Source organism: Sarcophilus harrisii, chromosome 2, assembly GCF_902635505.1.
Source record: "Sarcophilus harrisii chromosome 2, mSarHar1.11, whole genome shotgun sequence".
Classification (NCBI taxonomy): Eukaryota; Metazoa; Chordata; class Mammalia; order Dasyuromorphia; family Dasyuridae; genus Sarcophilus; species Sarcophilus harrisii.
Genome location: NC_045427.1, coordinates 280,490,890 through 280,516,317, shown reverse-complemented (window position 1 = coordinate 280,516,317; position 25,428 = coordinate 280,490,890). Strand labels below are relative to the sequence as shown.

Genomic DNA, 25,428 nt, shown 5'->3' with positions numbered 1-25,428 from the left:
AGGTATCTTCTGCAGACTTATGACTGTTTCCTTTAATCATTCTTATTATTACACAGTTCTGAATTCCTTCACCAAAGTGGTCACCTTCCTCTGGATACTTCAGCTTCTCTTTTAATTATTATATTATTGTTATTATTATTTGGCACAATCTTGATAAATCTTCTTCAAAATTGCAGGTGTGGAACAAAACAGGCAGAAATTATCTCAGATTAGAGAGTACTTATAAGGTTGGGTAAGATCTGACCATGAATGAGGACAAAATTAATTCAACTTTCAGAGATTGAGTTTAAAAATGAAGATTTTAGAAAAAGGGGAGAACTTTGAATCTCCTCATATCATTGGTTATTAAAATAATTTCTCTCCTAGCATGATGTCCCCTTCTTCCCCTGAGCTTTTAAAGGCTGGTATCAGAAGATTTAATTTTCATAATTTCATAAATTTTAACACTTCTATTTGTTTATTCCACAGAGCCTATTCTTCAGTGGGTTATTGGAAAACCCATGAAAAATCATGAGATGAAAAAATTAGTTCCATATGTGATAGGTATCAAACTTACAAAATGTCCATGTGCTAATGATGTAGCATTAATTGGTCTGACAACTGGTGGCAGTATTTCTGGTAAGTTTACAGTTTTAAATTTTGAATCTTTTTATAATGCTAGTAAGCACATAGGAATTAAATGGAAAAATGAATGAAAAAAGCATTAATTAATTTATGTGTGAGATACTGTGTTAAGTACTAGGGATACAAATACAAAAAGTATTTTTTGTCACAATAGTCTCTGCCCTCAAGGGCCTTACATGTTTTAAAAATTATATTTTATTTTTTTCAAGTGTAAAACATTTTTTCCCCCTCCTACTTCTATCTACCCCCTGGAGAGAGGAAGGGAAAGGCACTGTAATAATCTTAGTCAAACAAATAAATTGATTATACCCAAAATTGTGTTTTTCATTTTGAATTTTAGTTTATCACCTTTCTGTCAGGAGTTGGGTAACATTTTTTTTTATCAACAATCTCTGGAAAACATGACGGATGATTACACTAAAAAAAAATCAGAATTCTTTCAAAATTATGTTTACAAGTTTAATGTTTATAGCATAAATATTATTGGTTCTTCTTACTTTATTCTGTATCAAGGATTCAGGTAGGAGAAAACATAGGAGAGTAATGATCAGGAAAGGTTAATTTGATCTGAAAATTTATAAAGATAGTGAGTAGAATCATAGGAAAATAATTGGCACCTTATTTTTAAGAATAGCAGTATTGATTTAGTGATTGTTGTCAGAGCAAGAGGATGAAAATGGGAGATAAGGAAGAGTGTGTGTATTTGTTAGGTGACACATCAAAAAGATAGCTGAAATTCATTATGAAGATATTGTGGTGAAGTTGAAGCAAAAACTAGAGAATTAAGTCAGAGTCAGAGGGTAGAAGGGTGGCAGTAGCAGCATGGCAAGGAGGTAGCCAGAGTACCATATTCCTGTTTTAATAAAACTGTATCATGGAAGACTTTCATAGAAGCTACTTTTCACAATTGGTGCTATTCAACACACATGAATATAACAGTTAAAAGAGGATTGTCTATGAAAATATGAATCTACATTATATTTATAGCTTTTAAAAGAAGTATATGATACATTTAACAGGGTAATACTAACATTGTCTTATTGTCAGTGATCCCTTCTAAAATGATTTCTGTTTCTTTCTAAAATGTTTCATCAATACTTCTTCCTTCCGTCATTCCCTCTGTTCCTCCCTTCCTTCCTTTTCTTTACCTTTCCCTCCCTTCCTTTCTTCTGCTTTATTAATTATGTTCTACAATATATAGAGGGAAACAAGGGATAAAGAGAAAGGAGAAAAGAGACTGAAGAGTAACAAAATTAAATGACATGGGGTATTTGTTACCAGCAAAGAGGTGTAGCAGGGGATGTTTGGCACTTACCATGGCAGACAAAGACTATGAATTACCCGGATCAGGAGAATAAGATTTACTTGTCATAGATATCATTGGTTTGGATTATCTTTGAAACCTTTGATGTTGGAGGGACAGGATTAGGTGTAGTTTTCTCTCTCTAAGTATTGGGTAGTTGGTGGGGAGGAATGAAGACAATGGATTTTTGATCTGAGGTTTGGATCACCTGAGACATAATTGGACTTAATTCAGAATTTTATCAGAGCAATAATTAAATTCCAAATGACTCAAGATGAGAAACTATTTTATGTGAAGCATATACTTGCTCTTGTGTCACTGTTGGTGTCAGGGGACTTGTTTTTTCTGTCATTCAGTTTGCTGTCTGAAGTCCTAGTTTATAATAGCACAGAGTCTAGTTTTGGTACCAAATGTTTCTGGCCAATTATCTGTCTCTCTGTCTCCTTACAGACAGATTGTATTTCAAATCTTTAAGGTTTTGAGATTTATTATCATTGGTTTTGCTGTTGCCCCCTGAAACTCCTCTCCCCCCTCCTTTTTTTTTTCTTTAACAGATCTCTTTGGAACAGAGACCATACCTCCTCACCTAGATGAGTTAATCCATTGTTCTGGTACTTAGTCCTGTGACTATTTAATTCACTAGTGAGTGAGTTCAAACTTGTCCAAAGCACTACATCTAGTTGGTCCCAGTCCATGCTTTTCATATTCATGCATCCTGGACATCTTATCTTGAAACCATGCTTATCATCTCCCTCCTCTTTCTATCTCTTGCTCTGAAGCAGAAATAAAGTCAACATTATCATTAAAAATGTATAATAAATGATTTCAGAAGAGTTGGAAGCTCAACTCATCACAGACAATGAAAAAATACTTTCTATTTATATAAAAGAAAACAAAACTATCAATATGGGAGTTGTAGTTTACTTGCTTTTATTTGCAGACCATTCACCAATTAGAGTAAAAATAAAATTAACACCAAATTAGAAGAAATTATAAAGGTGAAATATTCCTATATATAACTGTACCCACCTTCACTCTGATCTATTTAAACAAACTATATGCAAACAATAAAAATGAAAAAGCCAGGATAGAGAATGAAAAAAGATAAACATATATTGATCATGATGATCATTTTTTCTTGTAAAAATTTAACTAATATTGATCAGGTACTGAAATAAAGAGCCTAAAAAACTCAGAAACTACTTAATAAACAGATACTTGATTTCTTTTTCAAGCATACGGATTTGATAGTTAAAGGCAATGATGTTGAAAGTTGTAAACTCAATTGTAAAACACTCCGCAGTCAGATTGCATATGGTAATTAGCAAATTTATTTTATAATCCAGGGAGAAGCAATGGAAATGAAAAGAAGCATACAAAAAAAAATTGGTGAAACAACTCAACAGAATCATTTTAGAAATAGATGAAACTGACAGGTCAACAAATAGTAGGAAAATAGACCAAAGTTTTCATTTTATACATTACAGTTGCTATACTGAGAGATTCAAATAAAGCATTTTGAATATTAGTACTTTTGAAATTGCTTTGCTAAATGAAGAATTTGAAATGAAATCTTAGAAGATAACAGAAAAGGCAGTTGGACTAGACTAAGTATGTGTTGAAGAAGTTTGTGTTGGAGGGAAAAAAATATTGAAACAATTGTGGTACATTTTATGCAATATTTCATCAAGTGAAAAAAAGGAGGAAAAGAACAGTTTAAAAATCATGGATGTGAATATTATTCCCTACCCCCCAAACAATCAATAGAATATAAACAACTACTGTATTAGTGTGTGCTTTTTCATTTTTTACCAAAAAAAAAGTATGTGAAAGAGCTTTTTCATTTTTATAAAAATCTTTATGTAAATGTATCAAAGGTACCTTTGATGAAAAATCTGAGGACAGGTTGGATTTTTTTTTTCTTTTCTTCGTTTTTGAATATTTAATAATTTTATTTTCCCAGTTACACATAAAATAATTTTTTACATTTGTTTTTAAAACTTTTTGAGTTCCAGATTCTCTCCCTTCTTTCCCACCTTTTTTTTTTTTAATTTTTTATTTTTGCTGAGGCAATTGGGGTTAAGTGACTTGCCCAGGGTCGCACAGCTAGGACATGTTAATTGTCCAAGACCAGATTTTAACTCAGGTCCTCCTGACTTCAGGGCTGGTGCTCTATCCACTGCTCCACCTAGCTGACCCTGACTCTTACTCTTTTAAGAAGGCACATGTGCCATGTGAAATGATGCAAAACATTTCCATAGAAGTCATGTTGTGAAATAAAACAGATTTTCTCCCCCCTCAAAACAACAACAACAACAACAACAACAACAACAACAACAACAACAACAACAACAACAACAAAAACCTTCAAGAAAAGTAAAGTTAAAAAAAGGAGTATGCTTCAATCTGTATTGAGATACAATCAGTTCCTTCTCTGGGTATAGATAGCACTTTTCATCCTAAGTCTTTCAGAGTTGTGGATCAATGTGTTGTTGAGAATAGCAAAGTCATTCACAGCTGATCACTTCACAACATTGCTATTACTTTGTACATAGTAAATTTCACTTTGATTGGATTCATGGAAGACTTTTCAGATTTTTCTGAGAGAATCCTGCTCATTATTTCTTACGGAATAATAGTATTCCTTCATAATCACATACTACAATTTATCCAGCAATTCTCTCCTTGATGGGCATCCCCTCATTTTCTAATTCTTTGCCCTCTGAAGAGAGATGCTATAAATATTTTTGTATATATAGGTCCTTTTTCATGTCTAATAATGGTATTCTTAAGTCAAAGAATAGGCATGATTTTATAACCCTTTGGGTATAGTTCATATCTTTTGATCATCAGTTGGGAAATGGCTCCTATTTTTTTGTTTTATAAATTTGACTCAGTTCCCTATATATTTGAGAAGTGATGTCTTTGTCAGAGAATCCCTCTTCAAAATTCTTTCCCCAATTACTATTGCTAACTGTACTCCCCATTTATTCTATTCTCTCTCTCTCTCCTTTGACCCTAGTCCTCCTCAAAAGTGTTTTGCTCTTGATTATCCTCTCCTTCAGTATACCCTCTCTTTATCACCCTGCCCCCTCGCAGGATGGATTTTTCACATGCTCTTCTGAAGAATCTGTAAAGACCACCTCTTTTACAGGTACATAAATAATTGAGAAAATGCAGGATCTTTCCTATTTTCTTGATTATAATTAATTTGAATTAGTTAAGCAAATCAAAGCAGGCCCAGATTAATTATGGTTGCAAACTAGAACACAGAGAATGCCAGATACTTCTCTAAAACTCTCCATCTGGTCAAAGTGATAATGTCTACTCTATCATAGAAAGAATTCTTTCACAATTTTATCCTGGCCAGGAATCCACAGAGGGCTAATCTAAGGTTCTGCAGAGTTTTTGGAATAATCCCTTGAAATGATCTGAATAGTTTCAGTATTCCATTTCTGATCTCCAGAACACCCAAGCCTAGCCAAGACAGCTTTCCCAAATCCTATGGTTGTAGATGGTATGCTGGGAGGATCCAAATTCCAAAGCCTTCTACATTTAGTTCCAGAGAGAGAGAGAGTAAGTAGCCTCAGGATATTCAGGTTTGTCCAGTACAGCTCCAAAACAGTCCTGAGGCTGGTCCAATCCCAATAGGGTACCAATCCAGTTCTAACCTAGCAGAGAGATCAGCCTCAGAATATTTCTGATTGGTCCATTGGGTCTCATTGGCCCAGTGAAGCTTCAGGAAAAAGGTTATAGGTAAATTCCAGCCCAAGTGGTCACTAAAGCCTGTGCTGGCCAGTACAGGAATAACCACTGAGCCTAACAGCAATTGGAAAGAACATAATGCCTTAAATCTATAAGTCCAGAGCCTTGTGAAAAATGGAGCACTGCAAGTAGAACCCTGGAGACCTATGAAGAAGGGGCCTAGTCTAGACCACTATACTCAAAGCAGAATAGGCTCTGTTCACTATATTGAGAAGAGCTTGACTCACCATGTTTTTTTATGAGCAAGTCAGGGAGGACTCTGACCAGGAGGAAATATGCTAGTTTTAGAGATGTATAGGATGTTCAGGAGGATCCTGAAGAGGATACCAATTCTTTAATGAATCTAGGTAAATCCTCAGAGGAAAAAACAACAAACAAAATACTCTGGTCACAGGGACTGGAGGAGTACCTGTGGTAATTGAAGCAGATTGGAAAAGTTAAAGACCAAAGGGATGACAAGGAAAATTGACACCCTAGAATGGAAAACCTTGCCTAAGCCTGAATGCCTTGAAAATTTTAACCAGTTGCCAAATGTCTATTTCTACCTATGCATTTTTATTTATGTATGTAGATATCTATGCATTTTTCTCTCTGGCAACTAGCCAGCAACTCTGGCTAGAAGTGAAAATTTCTAGCAGTTTATTATTTGAACTGAGTCTTGAATTCCAAGGAGGTTGAGGGAGATCATTCCAAACATGGGGCATAACCAATGCAAAATAACAACAAATCACAGAGATATGAACATGTATAGACTAGCAAGTAAGTCAACATTACCAGACCTTAGAGTGCTTGGAGGAGAGTATGAAAGAAGATTGCAAAAGCAGGAAAAGGACAAGGTTGTGAAGGTTTTTAAATACAAATAAGAAGATTATATTTTTAAGCTTTTTATTTTCAGAATATATGCATAGTTTTCAACATTCACTCTAGCGAAACCTTGTGTTCCAAATCACCCCCCTTCTCTCTAGCCCTCTCCCTTAGACATCAAATAATCCAATATATATGAAATATGCAGTTAAGAAGACTATATTTGACCCTTCATGCTGGGTGAGTGTGTAGGGTCTGATATGATCAAACATATTTATGGATATTACTTTAGTAATAGTTGTGTAAAAGGTGTACTGGAGTGGGAAGAAACAAGACCAATTAGAAGGCTATGAGCACTAGAGGCAACATGAAATTTTCTTCTATGTGAATAAAGAGAAGTTATCTGACACCTAGGAAAGACATCCTTTAGACTTCCTTCTCCTCTTTCCAGGGTTATTCAATAGCTTTCTATTTGGTACCCCCGCCATCTGAACACGTCTCACTGAAATATGTCTCTTACATAGCTGTTGAAGTGATTTTCTTAAGTGAAATTCTGATCATGTCACCTAATTAGTTCCAGCTTCCCTATTACCTCTGGGAACAAATAAAGGTTCCCCTGTTTGGAATTTGAAGCTCTTCATAACCAGACTCTTTCCTATTTTCCCAGGCTTCTTATATATAACTTTACATACTCTTAATTTAGCAAAACTGTATTGCTGTTTCCTACCCAGGATATGTGATCTCATACCCCTTGACATTTCTTTATGATAACTGGCCTCCCTTCCTGGGATCCATTCACTCCTTCTGTACTTTTGGTTTGAAGACTCTTTGGCTTTCTTCAAGACTCAGATCAAACATCCCTATTTTAGGAAGCATTTCCCAATCCTTTCTGCTACTAGCATTTGCCTTCCCTATTTATCTTGAATCAATTTTATATGTATCTTCTGTATACTCATACATACATATATACTGTTTCCCCCATTGGAATATAAACTCCTTAAACATAGGGACTATTTGACTATTTGCTTGTAGTCTTAGAACAATGCCTGACAGATAGTGATAATTAACGAATACTTGTTGATTCATTGGGTCACCATCTGAACTGATGGATGATATACTCATATTGACAGGATTATAGAGCCAATGAAACATTCTAGTATGTCCAGCACCTTGAACATAGTATGTACTTAATAAACAATTTAGGGATTGAACTGAAATAAATGTAAAAGATCCTATATAGAGAATAAATCAGACAACCCCAGTCTTATTGCCCTTGAACCTTACACCATTTGTTTTACATTCAGAAAAAAGAGAAGAAATCAAAGTGCATTCTTATCTTCGGACATTTTTCCTAAATTAACAGCTGTGAAATAGTTCTTGATTGGTATGGTTCAATTTCTGGTAGAAATTAAAACAAATAACTACTTTGATCCATGCTGTTGAGAAGATATTATCACAACCAGTTTGAGTCTATTCTTTGCCTCTTTGTTCCTTTATTTATCTTATCAGACAATAAACTCCTGTTAATCTACCACATGCCAGGTACCATGCTAAGTGCTAGAGATACTAAAAAAAAAAAAAAAAGGCAAAAGACAGAATCTGCCTTGAAGGAGCTCACAGTTAATGGGGGAAGTGTGCAAATAAACATACAAATATATATGTGTGTGTGTGTGTGTGTACGCACACTCTACATATATGTATATCTATAATATATTTAATTTATCTTTCATAAATAATGATACTAAGTATATATGTCAAACAGTGTCATACATTCTGTATCAAGTCTTGCAAAACAAGTTTGTTTTTTTATATCTGCGTCTATGTTTATAGGTATTGGTAGTTTGATATTTTCTTTATAAGAGGAGTTATGCCACTTAGATGATTATTTTCATGGTTTGGTTACCTTTTAGATGTCATTATATAATTTCTTTCTAATAGTTAATGTTTAGCCTGAAAATAAGTAGAATTTCTGTGTTGCAATGGTTTTTTATTTGAACTACTTCAATTAAAAATGGATTGGTCATACCTTTATAGGTTCCTTGATTATGAGTATCACAGGGAAGAAAATGCTTTATAAAGAAAAAAATACTATAGCAATGTAAGCTTCTTTTTTCATTAAGTATTAACTAAACCCCAAATCCAATTTCTTTCAGAGGACTTGCAATATATCTGACCAATTAAAATAATGTATTTTTCTGGTTTGTGAAGAATGTGATAAAGATAAAGAGCAGTATGTGGTAGCCCCATGAAAGTTTTGCCTACTGGCCATAATTTGCTTATAATCTTTTTAGAATGACCTGATCTTGGGCATTTATATTTATTTTTCTTGTGGTGGTGGTTGCTGTTATTTAGTTGATTAGTTATGCCCAAATCTTTGTGACCCCATTTGGGATTTTCTTGGCCAAATTTACTGTGGTTTGAAATTTTCTTCTCTGGATCATTTTACAGATGAGGAAACTGAGACAAACAGTTTTAAATGACTTGCTCAGGGTCATAACTAGTAAGTGTCTGGGCTGGATTTGAATTAAGATTCTCTTAACTCCTGGGCCAGCACTTCTGTCTTTTTTGCCACTAGTTGCCCCAATTGTGTTTATCCTCATTTAATACTTTATTTTATAATTTTATTTTTTAGGGATTTACATAGGTTTGACTCATTCTGGATTTTGGGAGGACAGTGACACTGTTTGGTTTGATGTGAAAAATGGTATTTGCCCTTACAATGATGAAGGTAAATTTTTTTGACCTAAGATTTCAGGGGTAGCACTTCTATTCCCACCTCTTGATTAGGCAAGTGCTTTCCTGAGACTCAGGTTTCTTCATTAGTAAAATGACAAGATTGAGTTAGTTAATTTTTAAGTTTCAAACTAACTCTTGAATCACTAAATATAGAATTCCAAGGGTTTATGAAGTTTCAGAGCACACTTGATTAATTATTGCTCTTTATGATCACAAAGGAATAAATAGGAAATAAAATGCCAGGGACATTGTAGCTTCCTAAAGCTCATTGATAAATCAGTCAAATTAGGTTTAGGAACTAAGATTTTGATTCCCAGGATTGCATTGTGCCAACTTAACTAAATCACATTTATCCAAGTATTATCTTTCCTTATCTATTTCATGAAAAGAAATCAAAGCTAGATGTGAAAATGAATTCCATCAACCTTGATCCCTGTGAATGTGATTTCAAATCATAATGATCTCTTGTTATTTTTTCTTTCTTTAGAATGCATGATATCTACTGTTGTGGGAATTGTCTTAACAAATTATCACTTAGTGCTCCTTACATCGGTGGGCCTTTATATAAGTACAGATCTCCGTTATCCAAATGGTACTTTAATGGTATGTATTTCATCTCTGTAGGTATCTGTCATAGATATCACTATAGCATCAAGACATGATGGATATATATTCGTCATGGTGATTCTTAAGACCTTTGTGAAAGAAGCAAGGCACAAAGGAAAGAAATGTACATTTATTAAGCAGTTTCTAAGTAATCAGTCACTATGCTAAGTGCTACAGATACAAATACAAGTAAAATGAATGGCCATACATTCAAGAAGCCTATATTATGTTCTGGGGAGACACAACAAAATAAATTGAAAAGCCTAGGAAGGGAGCAAGGGGAAATTGAGATACCAAATATGAAGGTATGATTTTGAAATCTTAGCCAGGAAAAGGACTGGAAGAGAAGGGCTTCTGGAAAGGTTGGGCTGCTCTACAAAATGGAAACCCTAAGAGGAACTCGCCAATGAGAGAAGAGAGTGAGCCTTACAAAAGGATCTTCAGATAGAGAAGGCCACAAAAATAATTATACATTCCAAGGTCAGGATGCCTGAATTCTAAGGGAAGTTCCATTTCTAGGGAAATTCCATGGCAGATACATGGTATAAAAATCCAGAAACCAAAAACAGGGTAAGAAAAGGAATAAAATCCAACTTGGGCAAAATTAGAGGTCCCAGGAGAAACATCTTTGAAGGTATGTAGACATTTTTATTTTTGTGGATACAGTTGGTTTAGCTGATACAAATAATGCTGCTAATTTTTTTTTTTTAATAAAGTGTTTGTGTTCAATCAAAACAACACTAAGATTTAACATCACACCTAGAAAACTGATAAAAGTGACAAAAGAAAGAAAATTCCTCAATGAGGAAATTGAGGCTGAATTTGACACGGTAAGAAAAGATAACAAAGATTCAATGTTGGAGACATGATGAAAAGCTACCTTAGAATAATCCAGCCGTTCTGGAAAGCAGCTTGGAAATATGCTGAGTGATTAAAATATCTGTATTCTTTGAGCTCATAACTCACTGCTAAGTCTAAGTCTAAGAACAAAACATTTATAGCAGTACTTCTTATAGCAGCAAAGAACTGTTAACAAAGCAGATAAAGTAGACTTGGGGATGGTTAAACAAATTGTGGCATAAGAATGTAAATTGTGATTGCACTGCATGAAATGGTATATATGATGAATAGAGAGAAGCATGAAAAAGTTTATATGAACTTATTTAAAGTGAATGAAGCCAAAGCAGGAAAATAGCATTCACACAATGACTACAAAAAAAAACAAAAAAAAACAAAAAAAACAAAAATACAATAAAATAATCAAAGTTGTTTGCAGTGAAATTATAATGATAAAATTTAGCCCCAAAGAAAAAAAATATGAGAAGGACCTACCACATAGAGATATGGAGGTTATGACTATCCACATACAGATAGATAGAAACACACAAATACACATATAAAATGCATATTCTTGATGACTGATACTAAATTTGCTAAATTTTTCTCTATTCCTCTTTTTTGTTGTATGTTAGGAAGAATGACTTTCTGAGAGAGGCAGAATAAAGCATGTAGATGATGTAAAAAACAATATGTTAGTAAAAAAATTTTTTTAAAAAGTGCACCTTCTCACTTAAATTTAAATTTGGTCAGTGTCCTAGAGAAGGAGAACTTTGAATATTTTCATTCCAATCTTTGGTGTGGTTTTGTTTGGGTAGAAATATGAGAAAAAGCTAAGGAAAAGAGGATTGTAGTTAGATGTAAGGAAAATCTTCCTCCTGAGTAGGGTAATCAGAACTACACTAACATGGAATAGACAAAGCAATAAGTTTCCAATTGCCAGTAGTCTTTATTTGGAGGCTTTATGAATATTTGTTGGGAATGTTTTTTGTTGCTACAGCTGTTGAGATAAGGGAATGAGGCATATATTAATTAACCTAGATTGCCTTTGAGGTCCCTTTTTCAGATTCTGTGATTCTTCTAATGGTATTACTCAGGTATTTCTCCTAAGGAGCATGGAGGAAAAATGAAGAAAAATTGTGATTTTAGAGTTAAAAAGTAGGGAAGCTGGGGTGACTATACACACCCTGAGGACTGGCAAAGAAAGTTAAGTAGTAGAGTAACACAACAATATTAAAATAACAGAACAATTAAAGAAGAATCAGCAAGGAAAATGATTCTCCAGGTGTACCTAGTAGAGCAGGTTTTCAGTAATTTCCCTGGCTAACCCTCATGTTGTGGGGTAAAATTAGAAGAGTGAAATTCTGTAGTATATAACTACCTCAGAAATCAATTTCAGTATCTGACAAACCTAAATAACTGGTTGATCATGCTTTTATCTCAGTTGCAATTTAAACCACTTTGTTTCATTGCATCCTTTCACATACTCAGTTATATTATCATTTTTCCCTCTTTTCTCTTTTAGTTTTCAAGAATAAATTTTTGTGGCTTTGACACGGTAAGGCATTCTAAATTCTTGGGTGTGGAAAATGGAGTCTGGGTAGAGGAGATGGGTAAAGATCAATACCAAAAATTACAAATAGTTAATAAATGTAAAAGTTAAGCTGCAAGATAAAAGAATCATCAGTTGAAGGAAACTTGAAGACTTTTATATAGCAGGTGGATCTTGACATCTTGTATTGTTAGTATTTGGATCATTGGGAAGGAGGGAGAAGAGCATTCTAACAATGGGGAATAGTATGATAAAATTAATAAGAATAAACATGAAGAGTTTAGGAATAGGAAGGTAAGTCAGGATATAGTCCAACTGGCAAGTAGAATAGGATGAATAATAATAATTATGATAATGATAGTAAGAATAGCTAGCATTTATAGTACTTTTAAGGTGGGCAAAGTATATTTATTTCACATGATCCTCACAATACTTTGTGAAGCAGGTGCTATTATTATCATTTTATATATGAGGAAATTGAGGCTGAATGGATTGACTTCCTAGGAATCAAGAACTAGGAAAGAACTGTGACAAAATGATTAGAATTCATGTCTTTTTAAATTCAGGTTTAATACTCTGTAGATAGTGTCTTTATTATAAGGGGCTTGGATGTATAATTGTAATACTTAACCTTGATCTGATGGGTAACGGGGAGTTGTTTTCAGTTCTTCTTCATAGAAATGACAAGACAAAGCTCAACTTTAGAAACAATTAGACTGGTAACTACATTCTGGTAACTGAAATCTTTTGGAGGCCAAAGATTAAAGAGATTTACATGAAAAGGATTGGCCAGCAGTATCATTGCAATGCCAGAGAAACTGATCAAGATAGAGATTAGAGAGTATTTAATAATTTATTTAAAAAGGAGAGATTTACTGGGACCAAATGGATCCATGGTTTGGTCCCAGGGCTGAATGAGACTATTGTCTCCAAGAATCCAGCAAACAATGAGAGTTCTCACGGACATATATACACATGCAGGGGGTTAGACTGAAGTGGGGGCAGATTCAGGGTGCTCAGAGCAGGAACAGGACTCTGACAATCCAGTTCTGACAGGGCATGGGAGATGGGATGACCTAATGTGGTGAGGAACCCTGGAGATGGGGAGAGGCATCTTGATAAGACAATATCTGACATTCTGGTAGCTTGGGATGGAGAGAGGCATTCTGATATTCTAAAATATAAGATCTTTTATCCTTATCAAATATTCTGACAAAAAGAGAGGGGGAGGTTTTGCAGGACTGAATCAGGACAAAAGAGAACTGTGGCATAACATCATAAGCTGCAGAGATAGCAATGAGCAAAATTGTACAGAAGGAAGAGTCACTGGATTGGAAAGAAGTTTTCAATAATGAAAGAAATCACTAAACTAGGAGTTTTTTTTTTTTTTTTTCCCTAACAAGAGCCTTTGTGTTCATGCTTTTTATCACAGGCATTTCTGGTATTAAGAGTGTAATGCCAGAGAAACTGAGCAAGATAGAAATTAGAGAACAATTTAATAATTTATTCAATGGAGAAATTTACTGGGATCAAATGGATCCATGTTTGAGACTATCTTCTCAAAGAATCCAGCCCTAGGGTAACAAGAACAATGACATAATGGGGGAGGTATCTGGATGGGGATAACCTAATTGGGGGAGGAACCTAGGATGAGGATGACATAATGGAGGCAGGCACCTAGGATGACATAATGGAGGGAGGTACTGGAGAGGCTCCTGATATGCTAATGATGTCTAAAATAAATAAAGACCTTTATCCCATCAAACATTTAGAGGGAATAAATATAGCCTAAGTTCTAAGATATAAGACCTTAATCCTATCAAACATTAAGAGAGAAAGGCTATAACCTGAGGCAGAGTAACTAAATAGGACATAGGGAAACTGGGTCAGGACATTAAGAGAACTGTGGCACAACATTCCACACTCTCTATCTTCTAACTATTCAAATCTTTGAATTACCTTCCTCTAGAAGGTCTCAGCACCATAATTTTGACCAACCCTATGTGAAGTAAATAGTCCAAATAAAAATCAAAATAAAGCTAGAACAATACAAGGACTTATGGCAAGGTCAAGTCTCTCCCTGGCAATGCCAGCGTTAATCAGCAATACACAAAGTTCCTCATTACAATCATCCTTTGCAGTTGGGGAGCATATGGACAATTCACTATGAGTTAGGTCATGGTCATTTGTGCATGACTCGGCCTCTGCTTACAGAGCAGCAGGGCTCTGTTGTGCTGCCCATTCAGAGGAGCATCCCACTCCATGGGAAAAGGATGAGTAGCCCCACCTGTCCCTGACCAGAGGAACAGACAGGGCTGCCGAAAGGATCAGATTTCTGAGCAGATTATGCACAGTTAGACAAAGGCAGGCAAACCCCAAACTTTTAGAGGCCTTTGAGAATGCTGAAATACTAATTAAGGACCTGGGGTATAGTATTCTCTTCTTTCCTAATATATAATTGTTCTCTGGAAGCAGATTTCTTGGGGAGCTTCTGGAGGCAGTCTTAGGTTCAGTTCAAATCAATAATCACCTCAAATGCATCCAGGAGTTAAAATCCAATCTTTTATTGTCTCTTCCAAAATAACCCGGTAAGCTTTCCTTGGTTCCGAGAGCTTTTGTTGCCAGTCCTTTGTCTCTTCCAGCTTCAGCTTCAGCTCCAGTTCCTTCTGAATCCTGGCTTTCAATCTCCCGACTGAATTCTGGCTCTGTCTATCTCCCAAACTGACTCCTCACTGACTCCTCCACTGACTGACTTATCTGACTCTTAAGAGCTTCATATATATATGATCTCTTAAAGGTGTGAACTCAAAGGTTGACCTCCTCTGACAGAGTGGGATTGTGGGAGGTGTAACTTTGTGAATCTCCTGGACTTGTGAACTCTGATGTGTGAGCTAATGTGTGAATTCTCAAAGGTGTAAACTTAAGCTTTGTTTCTATCAAGTGAGTTAACACTTTGTAAGGATTCTAACATTGGGGTAACAGGAGTGGAGAAACAGATCAGAGAGACTGCCAGTCCCAGGACAGGTGTCTGATTTCTGGTTGTTTCTAAAAAATAATCCCCAAAACTGAGTCTGCCAGGGCAATTCAACAGAATAAGGAATTTCAAAGTTAAAGCATAACCAGCAAATCATAGTCCAGTAAATTTGTTTAAAGGACTTCCAATTAAATCTGAACTAGTAAGATGGGGGGGAGGGGGCAGAAGTATCTAAGAAAATACACCAGTTTCCCCAATTTCCTATTTCTTCCTCCCTTTTTTTTTCTCACAGAAAGGAATTATTAAATAACCATCCCACATATAAATCATATACATAACAAACTAAAAATCCCTCAAACATAACAGTAATAGTTACACAAGTTTAACAATTTCCATCCCAAGACTTAAACATAGTAATACAATTAAAATTCTAACAATTCAGCCACTTTCCCACTCCCCCATATCAGTCCAATTACATCAGGATCAGGGGCGATGGTTTTCTCAAAAACTGCTTCCTGCTGAAGATGGGCAGAGATGCTCAATCCAGGGAGGGGGATGGGTGTAGTGTGGCATGCTGACAATCAAAGCTTGATCTAAGTCCCAGAAGCAAATCTAGAAACAAAAACAAATCTAACAAAGAAAAGTTAGAACAGTCTGAGATAGACTGGTACAAGGACTGCTACAAGATGTGGCCTCTCATTAGTTATAAACATTAAAAAAAATTTGAATATCCAGACACAATATCTAATAACCGATAGATGACCAGACTAAATACTTAATTGCTCAAGTATTTAGGGTATACTTATTACAGATAACCAGATTGAAAACAGCAAGTTATGACATAATTGAATTGCATTAACAGTTTCTTATTGACTATTGCTCTGATTATAGAAATCAGTTACAGGAGGAAAAAGTGCAGTGACATATTAACTAAAACTCAAGAAATTTTACCTCCAATAACAAATTCCATTAACCAAAGTTTCAGATAAATCCTAAACAGATATTTACCATAACCTTATATTTATACAAATCAGTTTGCTCTCTTTTAGCCAAAACTAGGTGGCTACAACTTGATTAAAAAAAAAAAAAAGGTCTGGAACAGTTTAGAGGGAGGGGGGAAGGAAAGAATTCCACATGGCCACTCTTCCCTCCACTCCACCTCCAAAAAAGGCAGAAGGGAGAGGAGGTGAACTAACCTTCACTCCAGGCTAACTCCAGAGTCTAGCAATGGGGGATAGGGGAGGGGGAAGATTCCATACAACCCCCATGTCCAGCAGAGCTGGATTTAAAGCATAACTTACAATGTTGTAACATAGGTAACACACTCTGAACCAAAATACAGCTTCAAATTACCAATAATATAAAACTGCTTTTCCTATCATATTTCAATTAATGAAACAACATAGTTTTTCTTTCTTTCCCTCTGGTCCCATGTGGCCATTATTCCCAATGGACTTCTAAGCTGCAACTTGGCCAGAGTTGGAGCCTTCAGAAAAGTTAGATACTTTTTGCTGCATACGTTACCTAATTAGAGGTACATGACCCCTTTCAGGCAAGTTAACAGAACTTCTTTAACAAGCTATTGTTTTTTTAAGATCTTATAGTTAAAGATAACTAAATCTAGCCTGCATAGGCAACAGTAACATTATTTCCCACAATTTTAAAACTGCCCAAAATATTCAGAACAAATCTGGCATGCAAAGCCAATAGTAAAATTATTTTCCAAATTTAGAATCATCCTAAAATTCCTAATAAATGTTTCTTCCAGCTGGAATTCAGTATTGAAATAACCAATTCCCAAATTTGATCATTGTTCTTAAATTTAACGGAGCTCTTAAAATCAACAAAACAGACAAACAAATCACACAGAAGACAGAACACACATAGATTGTGTAGTCAAAATATTTAACACAGACTAGGGGCTATCTGGAAAGAATATCCCTGAGGGAAGTCGTTAGCTCCAGTCTTCTCCCCCATAATCCAAATGCAGCCTTTTTTTTTTAAGCCAGATGGTGTCTTAAAAAAAGACATCCAGATTTATATTCTGGAATGTCCAGAGTTGTGCCAACCGGCACACAGATGTGTCTTAGACATCCAGGTAGGGTTCCCTGCGTCCAGAAGACCCTTTTGTGGCCGTCAGCATTTCATAATTATGGGAATCCAGATGCTAGCATACAGAACAGAACAGAACAGAACAGGTCTTAAGACTTAACTACATGATACCTCAAAAGGTACCCAGACAGACTTACACTCCTGTGGCCAAAATAGGGGTGTCTACCATCAGACTGTTGTGGCTGGAAACTGCTCTCTTTCCCGGAGGCTCTGGAAAAAAATCCAAGGGGGGCCCGGCCTCTCCAGGCCAAGAATTCAGATCTGCAGTCACCCTGAGGCCCAAGGCAGAGACCTGAAAGTCTCTTATCTTTAATCCTGCTCATTTTCTAACATCTCGCTGGGGCCTCCAAAATGTAATGCTGGAGAAACTAAGCAAGATAGAAATTAGAGAACAATTTAATAATTTATTTAAATGGGAGAGATTAACTGGGACCAAATGGATCCATGTTTGGTCCCAGGGCTATCATCTCAAAGAATCCATCCCTGAATGTCAGATACAAGATTCTTTTACAGGGCAACAAGAACAATGACATAATGGGGGAAGTACCTAGATGGAGATGACCTAATTGGGGGAGGAACCTCGGATGAGGATGACATAATGGAGGCAGGCACCTAGGATGACATAATGGAGGGAGGTACTGGAGAGACTCCTGATATACTAATGATGTCTAAAATGGATAAAGACAATTAAACATTAAGAGGGAATAAGTATAGCCTAAGATCTAAAATATAAGACCTTTATTCTATTAAACATTAAGAGGGAATGGTTATAACCTGAGGCAGAGTAACTGAATAGGACAATTAGGGAAACTAAGTCAGGACATTAAAAAGGAACTGTACAGAAAAGCCCCCCCCTCAAAAAAAAAAGAACTGTGGCACAAGAGGGTGACTTATTCTTTTTTTTTATTTTTTAAAATTAATGTTCAGTTCTGAATTATCTATCTTCCCATACCTGTTTAGGAGGTGAGAAAAACAAAGGCTATTACAAATATGTGTAGTCATACAAACCAAATATGTACCAAAAAAAAAAAAAGTATGCTTTGATCTGCACTCCGATTCTGTCAAGTCTCTCTATTTGAAAGTGATAGTGTATTTCATCATGAATTCTTTGAACATGTGATTGGTCATTATGTTGATTGGAGTTATTAGGTCTTTTCAAAGTGGTTATTTTTATATGTTAATGTTTATTCAGTCTTTTTTTTCAGTCTTGTTCAACTCTTTGTCACCTCATTTGGGGTTTTCTTGGCAAAATTAGTGAAGTGGTTTGCCATTTCCTTCTCCAGCTCATTGTAGAGGTGAAGAATTGAGGCACACAGGGTTAAGTGACTTGTCTAGGATCACATAGCTAGTAAGTCTTAAAAGCTAAATTTAAACTCCTGAAGTCTTCAGATCTGACATTTTTATCTATTGTGCCACCTAACTGCTCAATATTCCTGTTACTATATAAACTGATATCTTGGTTTTGCTCACTTTACTTTGCATCAGCCAAAATAAGTTTTCCCAGGTTTTTCTGAAACCATTCCCTTTATCATTTTGATAAGGTCTAGCTTTAGGGAACCAAAATGAGTTTAGGGTTTCTGGTGGTCAGGGAGTTAAATGATAAGGTCTAGTGGCAGGTGTGGGATTCAGGGAACCAAATGGAGAGATTTGGCTCCCCTGCAACCCTTTGAGATTTAGTGCAAGGGTAGGGAGTTTTGGGGACTCCCTTCTGGTGGAGCAGAGGTTCTCTGTAAAGGAATTTACAGACCCCAAAACCTAGACTGATAAAAGAGGTTTATTATGGATGGGGATTGGAAGTAAGGTTAGAAATCCTGACAGAGAGGCATGAAGTCTGTTTAGAGAAATAGGTGAGGGTAAAGAGAGGGTGGCACTGGAAAAGAATATTCCAGTGGACAGAAGCCCTTGGCATCCCAAGCATGGCATAGCTAGCATGTCAGAACCTCTGCCAAGAGAGGATTTTAGTTTGGCTCTTTTATAATAGGAACTTTAGCTGAAGGGAACTCATGGGTGGAATTCTATAATCTGGAATTCAGCTTGAGCTGGAATTTGAATTGAATTCAATGAGTTTCAGGACTGAGCCAACCCCACCCAGATAACAAGGATGAAACTGTTGCTTGAGGCAGGGTACCTCACTGAGGCAGAGTTGAAGGAGATATTCTCCTTTAAGGATTTTTAGAGTTTTGGGGTCCCCTCTTCAATTTTTTATACATAATAGTATTCCAACATTTGTTAGAGTCCAGCTCCAATGAAAACTGAGAATGTGAATCTGAAATGAATACTCGAGGCCAGGAGGAAGATATGCTCTGAAGTCTTAGTTTATTAATCTGAAATACTAGTCTTAAATATATCCCTTTAGACTAGTGTTACAGCATTAGCTATCTTCAGTTGACCTCATTATCCCCCAAGGTTAATGCACACTCCATACTTTGACATTTCAGTATCCACCTTAACTATTGATATCAAGATATTTATCAACACAACATCAACGGAATTGCAAATAGTTGTGATGCTTTATCAATACCAAAATACTTGTTGAAACAGAGTAGTAAACAGCAGAAATTATCATACTAGTGTATTTACCTCAAGTCTGTCTTTAATTCATTGTTAAGAGGTACACTTAAAATGCTTTGTTTCTTTCTATTGCATGCATTCTCCAAAAAGTTTATCCTGATTTTGACCAAATATGTCTTTAAAATTATTAGGAAGATGGTGAACCAAAATTTGAATTGCTTTGCACTCATGGATTCAGTCAGTCCTGGCCCTCTACAAACATTCAGATACCTTAACTTGCTTTAACCATTCCCTACTTTCTCAATTTCCAATTTTTTGTCACCCCAAAAAGAGCTGTTCTAAATATCTATGTATTTATGAGTCCTTTTCCTCTCTCTTTAATTTCTTTCCAGATAGACTTGATGTAAATTGTGTCCCCTTTAACCTTTGGGGGACTCCTGAAACTGTGTCCCCTTTAATCTGTGAGGGAAAGGTGATTCGGAATCTCAAGCTCTCCTCTGAGAAGGGCCACATCCTTCCCAAAATAAGTAATCTCTTTTCAATTGGAAATCTTGGCCCGGGGCATAGTCACCATTGAGTGGTTTAAATTCCCAGTTAAGTAATCTCATTCAATTTTGAATTGAATTGCAAATCAGTCTCTCTGGAGTTGGCCCCCAGTTCAGGGCCAAAGATCAAAGCAGCCCTAAGATATCTAGGGCTGTATATGCCCACACATCGTTAGAGAAGTTCCAACAGGATTTTCCCTGCTAAGAAAGCTGTTTTAGGTTCTGTTTTCTTAACCCACCTTTGCTAATTCCTAATAAAGAGATATTTGCTTTTCTGAATTTGACCCACGGATGAATAAATTCCATTCTCTGTCACAAACCTCATGCCTATATTCATTGGGGTTTGCAAATTCTTTTGCAAAGCCTGCCACCAACCAAGGAGATCCCATTGCTGTTAGGGATCTTTTACCCTCATTCTCGTACCTCATCAGACTTAGTAGTGCTATGACAGGATCACAAGTCATACATAAATTAAAATTTTTTTTGACAGTGTTTTCACACTGCTTTCCAGAATAGTCCAACCAGTTCATAATTCTACCAATGATGCATGAGTATACATATTTTCCCCAATCCTCTCCAGAATTTGTCATGTCATTTTTTTTTTCATCTTGATTAATATGACACAAGTGCAAAGGCACTTCAGAGTTGCTTTAATGTGTATTTCTCTGAGTGATATAGAGAATTTCTTTTCATGTAACTATTAATAACTTAGGATTCTTTCTCTGAAATCTGTCTGTTCATATCCTCTTAACATTTATCAATTGATGAATGATTTCTATTTTTATGAATTTGACTATATATTTGAGAAATAAAGTCTTTATCAGAAATACTTGCTGTTAAAATTGTTTCTATTCTAAAAATTTTTACTATTGCTTTTGTGATTGCAAAATCTTTTTAATATAACCCAAATTGCCTATTTTACATCTCATATAGCTGTCTTTTTTTTTTCATTATAAATTCTTCCCTTCTTCATAGATCTGACAGGTAAATTATTGCTCTTCTAATTTGTTTATGGAATTATCCTTTTGACTTTATCTTGATATATGGTATAAGACAGTGTGATGAATGAAAAGTTCTAAGACATAGTTTCTAGGTAATTAATAATCAATTTTTAAAATTATGGCTAGTAGATAATGAATAAAATGATGATCACTTGAAATTTCTTATAAAGCAAAGCCACCCTGCCCTCTGGAAAATATTGAATGCTTAAATGTTTAAATAGATTTGAAAAAGGGGGTGTTCTTGTTGAAGTGTGAGAAATGAGGATTGAGAGATCCCCTGACAGCAATGGAGTCCCCTGGCCAGTTGCAGGCTTTGTGAAAGAATTCACAAATCAGAATGAATACAGATGTGAGGTTTGTGGCAAAAAATTGGATTTATTACGCTAAGTGTAATGCCAGAGAAACTGAGCAAGATAGAGATTAGAGAGTATTTAATAATTTATTTAAATGGGAGAGATTTACTGGGCCCAAATGGATCCATGGATTGGTCCCAGGGCTGAACGAGACTATCTTCTTTGAGATAACAATCATCTCAAAGAATCCAGAAGTGAATGTCAAATACAAGATTCTTTTTTAGGGTAACAAGAACAATGATATAATGGGGGAGGTACCTGGATGGGGGTGACCTAATGGGGGGAGGCACCTAGGATGATATAATGGGAGGTACTGGAGAGGCTCCAGATATTCTAATGACATCTAAAATGGATAAAGACCTTTATCCCATCAAACATTAAGAGGGAATGATTATAGCCTAAGGTCTAAGATATAAGACCTTTATCCTAACATTAAGAGGGAAAGGTTATAACTTGAGGCAGAGTAACTGAATAGGACAATTAGGAAAACTGGGTCAGGACATTAAAAGAGAACTGTGGTACAACATAAGAAAACAACTTTCTTAGCAGGCAAAATCCTGTTAGGATTTTTGCAAAAGTTTGGCCACATAAAGCTTGATTATATTGGGGTTTTTTTTGGCCCAGAGCTGAGAAGCAATCTTCAGATGAATTTGAGGGACTAATTTTCAGTTCAATAGAGGGCAGTAATTATGCCCCAGGTCAAGATCTCCAATTGAATTGTAGGAGGAGATTACTTATGTGGGAGTTTCTCCTATAAACAGGAGGGTGGGGCCCCTCCCAAAGCCTCAATTCAGGACCTTTCCAATCCTTCCCTCCTCAAAGATCAGGGGGATGGCTTACATCATTCTGAAGGATGGAAATCAACTTTGATTGAGTAAAAAGGCAGACATATTAATGAGGAGGTGGGAAAAAAGTCTTTAGTTCCTTAGGCTGAGAGATGACTTGATCATGAGAATCAGACATCTCTAGTAATCTGGACAAAAGAATCTAACTTTGCCCTAATCATATTGGCCTATTATTCCCTTAATTTGCTAGGCCACCCTAAATGCTAATGGAAGACTGCAAAGATAGGGGCTTATCATCTAAAGTTTTTAAATTGGATGGTATCCCCCCCAATATTGAAAAGCATGTACCCTGTATATTTAGGCAATCTTGTATATTAGCAATATCTTTCAGAGACTGATAACCTGCAGAAGTGTATTTTTGAATGTGAAAATAGGGAAAATGTTTATCTCAATAATTAGTTACTAATATAAGAGAGAAATAATCATTTTTCTCTTTGGTCTATACCTAGTTTCTGTCATATTGTTTTCCTGTTTTTATAGTAATTTTTGTCAAATAGTTCTTTCTTATTCCAGAAGCTTCAAACACTAGATTACTATGGTCATTTAACCACTGCATCTTCTGCACCTAATCTGTTCTGCTGCTTTGAGTACCATATGAGTACCATCTTTGTGTCATAAAAGAAATTTGGCAGGACTTCTTTGACAATTTTTCCAAATAATTTTTGTAGTATTGGAATTGATTTTTCTTTAAAAGTTTTTAGAAGTTACTAGTAAATCCATCTGGTCCTGGTGAGTTTTTCTTAACAAGACAATACTGGCTTGTTAAAGTCATTTTTTAAATATGGTTTTATTTTAGTATTATGCTTCTGTTTATCTGCAAAATAAATATATTTGTAAATATTCATTGATTTTGCTCAGATTTTTAGATTGGCAGATAATTGGGCAAAATAGTTCTTAATTATTGCTTTAATTTTCTCATCATTGGTGGCAAATTCACCATTTTTGATAGGTTTAGTTCGTTTTTCTTATTTCTTTTAAAAAAAATCAAATTAGCCAAAGGTTTATTTTATTGTTTTTTTTTCCCATAAAACCAGCTCTTAGTTATATTTATTAGTTCAGTGGTTTTCTTATTTAAAGTTTTATTAATCCTTTAATCCTTTAATTAATTAATCCTATTAAACCTTTAATTTTCAGGATTTGCAATTTTCTGTTAATTAGGGATTTTCAATTAGTTCTTTTTCTAGCTTGTTTAATTGTATACTCAATTCATTGATGTGCTCTTTATTTTATTCACATAAGAATTTAGAGATATTTTTTAAAAAAACCTGTTTTGTTTATCCGTAAATTTTATGATACTGTCTCATTATTATCACTGTCTTTGATAAAATTATTGATTCTATGATTTATTTTTTTTGATCCATTCATTCTTTCGGATTAGATTGCTTAGTTTACAATGAATTTTGAATTTATCTTTGCATGCATGGCCTCTTTTTATATGTAATTTTTATATGTAATTTGTATGTAATTTTTTATATGTAATTTTTACTGCATCAAGATCTGAAAAGGATGCATTTGATATTTCTGCCTTTCGGCATTTGATTGTGAAGTTTTTAATGTCCTAATAATATAGGGTCAGTTTTTGTGTAGGTAGCATATAAAACTAATAAAAAGGCATATTCCTTTCTATCCTCATTCAGTTTTCTCCAGAGGTTCATCATATCTAATTTCTCTAAAATTCTATGCACCTCCTTAACTTCTTTCTTATTTATTTTGTGATTAAATTTACCTTATTTGAGGTTCTCATAGTAGTAAAGTTTTACTTTCTTTTAACTCCTATAACTCATTTAATTTCTCCTTTAGGAATTTGGATTCTATGTCACTTGGTGTATTGTTCTCTAAAACATAATATTGTCTGGGAGCAGGTTTTTATGGGTGGTAAAGAACTGGAAATTGAGGGGATACCTATCAATTGGGAAATGGCAGAACAAGTTGTTTATATGATTGCATTTCTTATGTTGTACAAGAAAAGTCAGACCAAAAAGAAAAAAAAAAAAGGAGAAAGAAAAAAATGAACAAAGAAAGAAAAAAAATGAAACTACTATGCTTTGATCTACATCCTATTTCCATAAATCTCTGTCTGAATGCAGTTGGTATTTTCCATCCCAAGTCTATTTGGAAATGTCTTGGATCACTACATTTCTGAGAAGAACCCAATCCATTACAGTTGATCCTCACACAATTTTGTTGTTGCTGTGAACAATGTTCTCTTGGTTCTGCTGCCTTCACTTAAGATCAGTTCATGAAGATCTTTTCAGGTTTTTCTGAAATCAGCCTGCTCATCATTTCAAAGTTATTTTAATTTGAATTTATCCAATCTATAGTGATTTAAAGCATTTTTTCATTTAATTATAACTAGCATTGATTACTTTGATTGAAAACTGTCCATATCCTTTGACCATTTATCAATCGGGTAATGAATGGTTCTTATTTCTATAAATTTGACTCAATTTTCTATATATTTGAGAAATAAGGTCTTTATCAAAGGTACTTGCTTTAAAATTTTTCCCACAATTTTTATTATTAACTATACATTTCCCTCCATCCTAATTTCTCCATTTATCCTACTTTTCCTTTCTCTTCTTCATTCTCCCATATTTTGCTTTTGACTTTTACTTCCCACAATGTGCTCTCCCTTCTGTCAACTTCCCCTTTTCTTATCCTCTTATCCAGGGGTCCTCAAACTAAGGCTCGTGGGCCAGATGTGGCAGCTGAGGATGATTATCCCCCTCACCCAGGGCTATGAAGTTTCTTTATTTAAAAGCTCACAAAACAAAAGTTTTTGTTTTTACTATTGTCTGGCCCTCCAGCAGTCTGAGAGACAGTGAACTGGCCCCTTATTTAAGAAGTTTGAGGACCCCTA

The 25,428-nt window shown here is 35.2% G+C and overlaps 1 protein-coding gene across 1 annotated transcript in view; it reads left to right on the top strand.

Annotated features, from left to right (window-relative positions):
• LOC100923378 (cation channel sperm-associated protein subunit beta) overlaps positions 1-25,428 on the top strand; it is a 212,392-nt gene that overhangs the window by 27,892 nt on the left and 159,072 nt on the right. The window contains exons 7-10 of the mRNA XM_031949291.1: positions 469-618; positions 9,129-9,224; positions 9,720-9,835; positions 12,201-12,233. Coding sequence (XP_031805151.1) covers positions 469-618; positions 9,129-9,224; positions 9,720-9,835; positions 12,201-12,233 — 395 coding nt within the window. The remainder of the gene's footprint in view (positions 1-468; positions 619-9,128; positions 9,225-9,719; positions 9,836-12,200; positions 12,234-25,428) is intronic.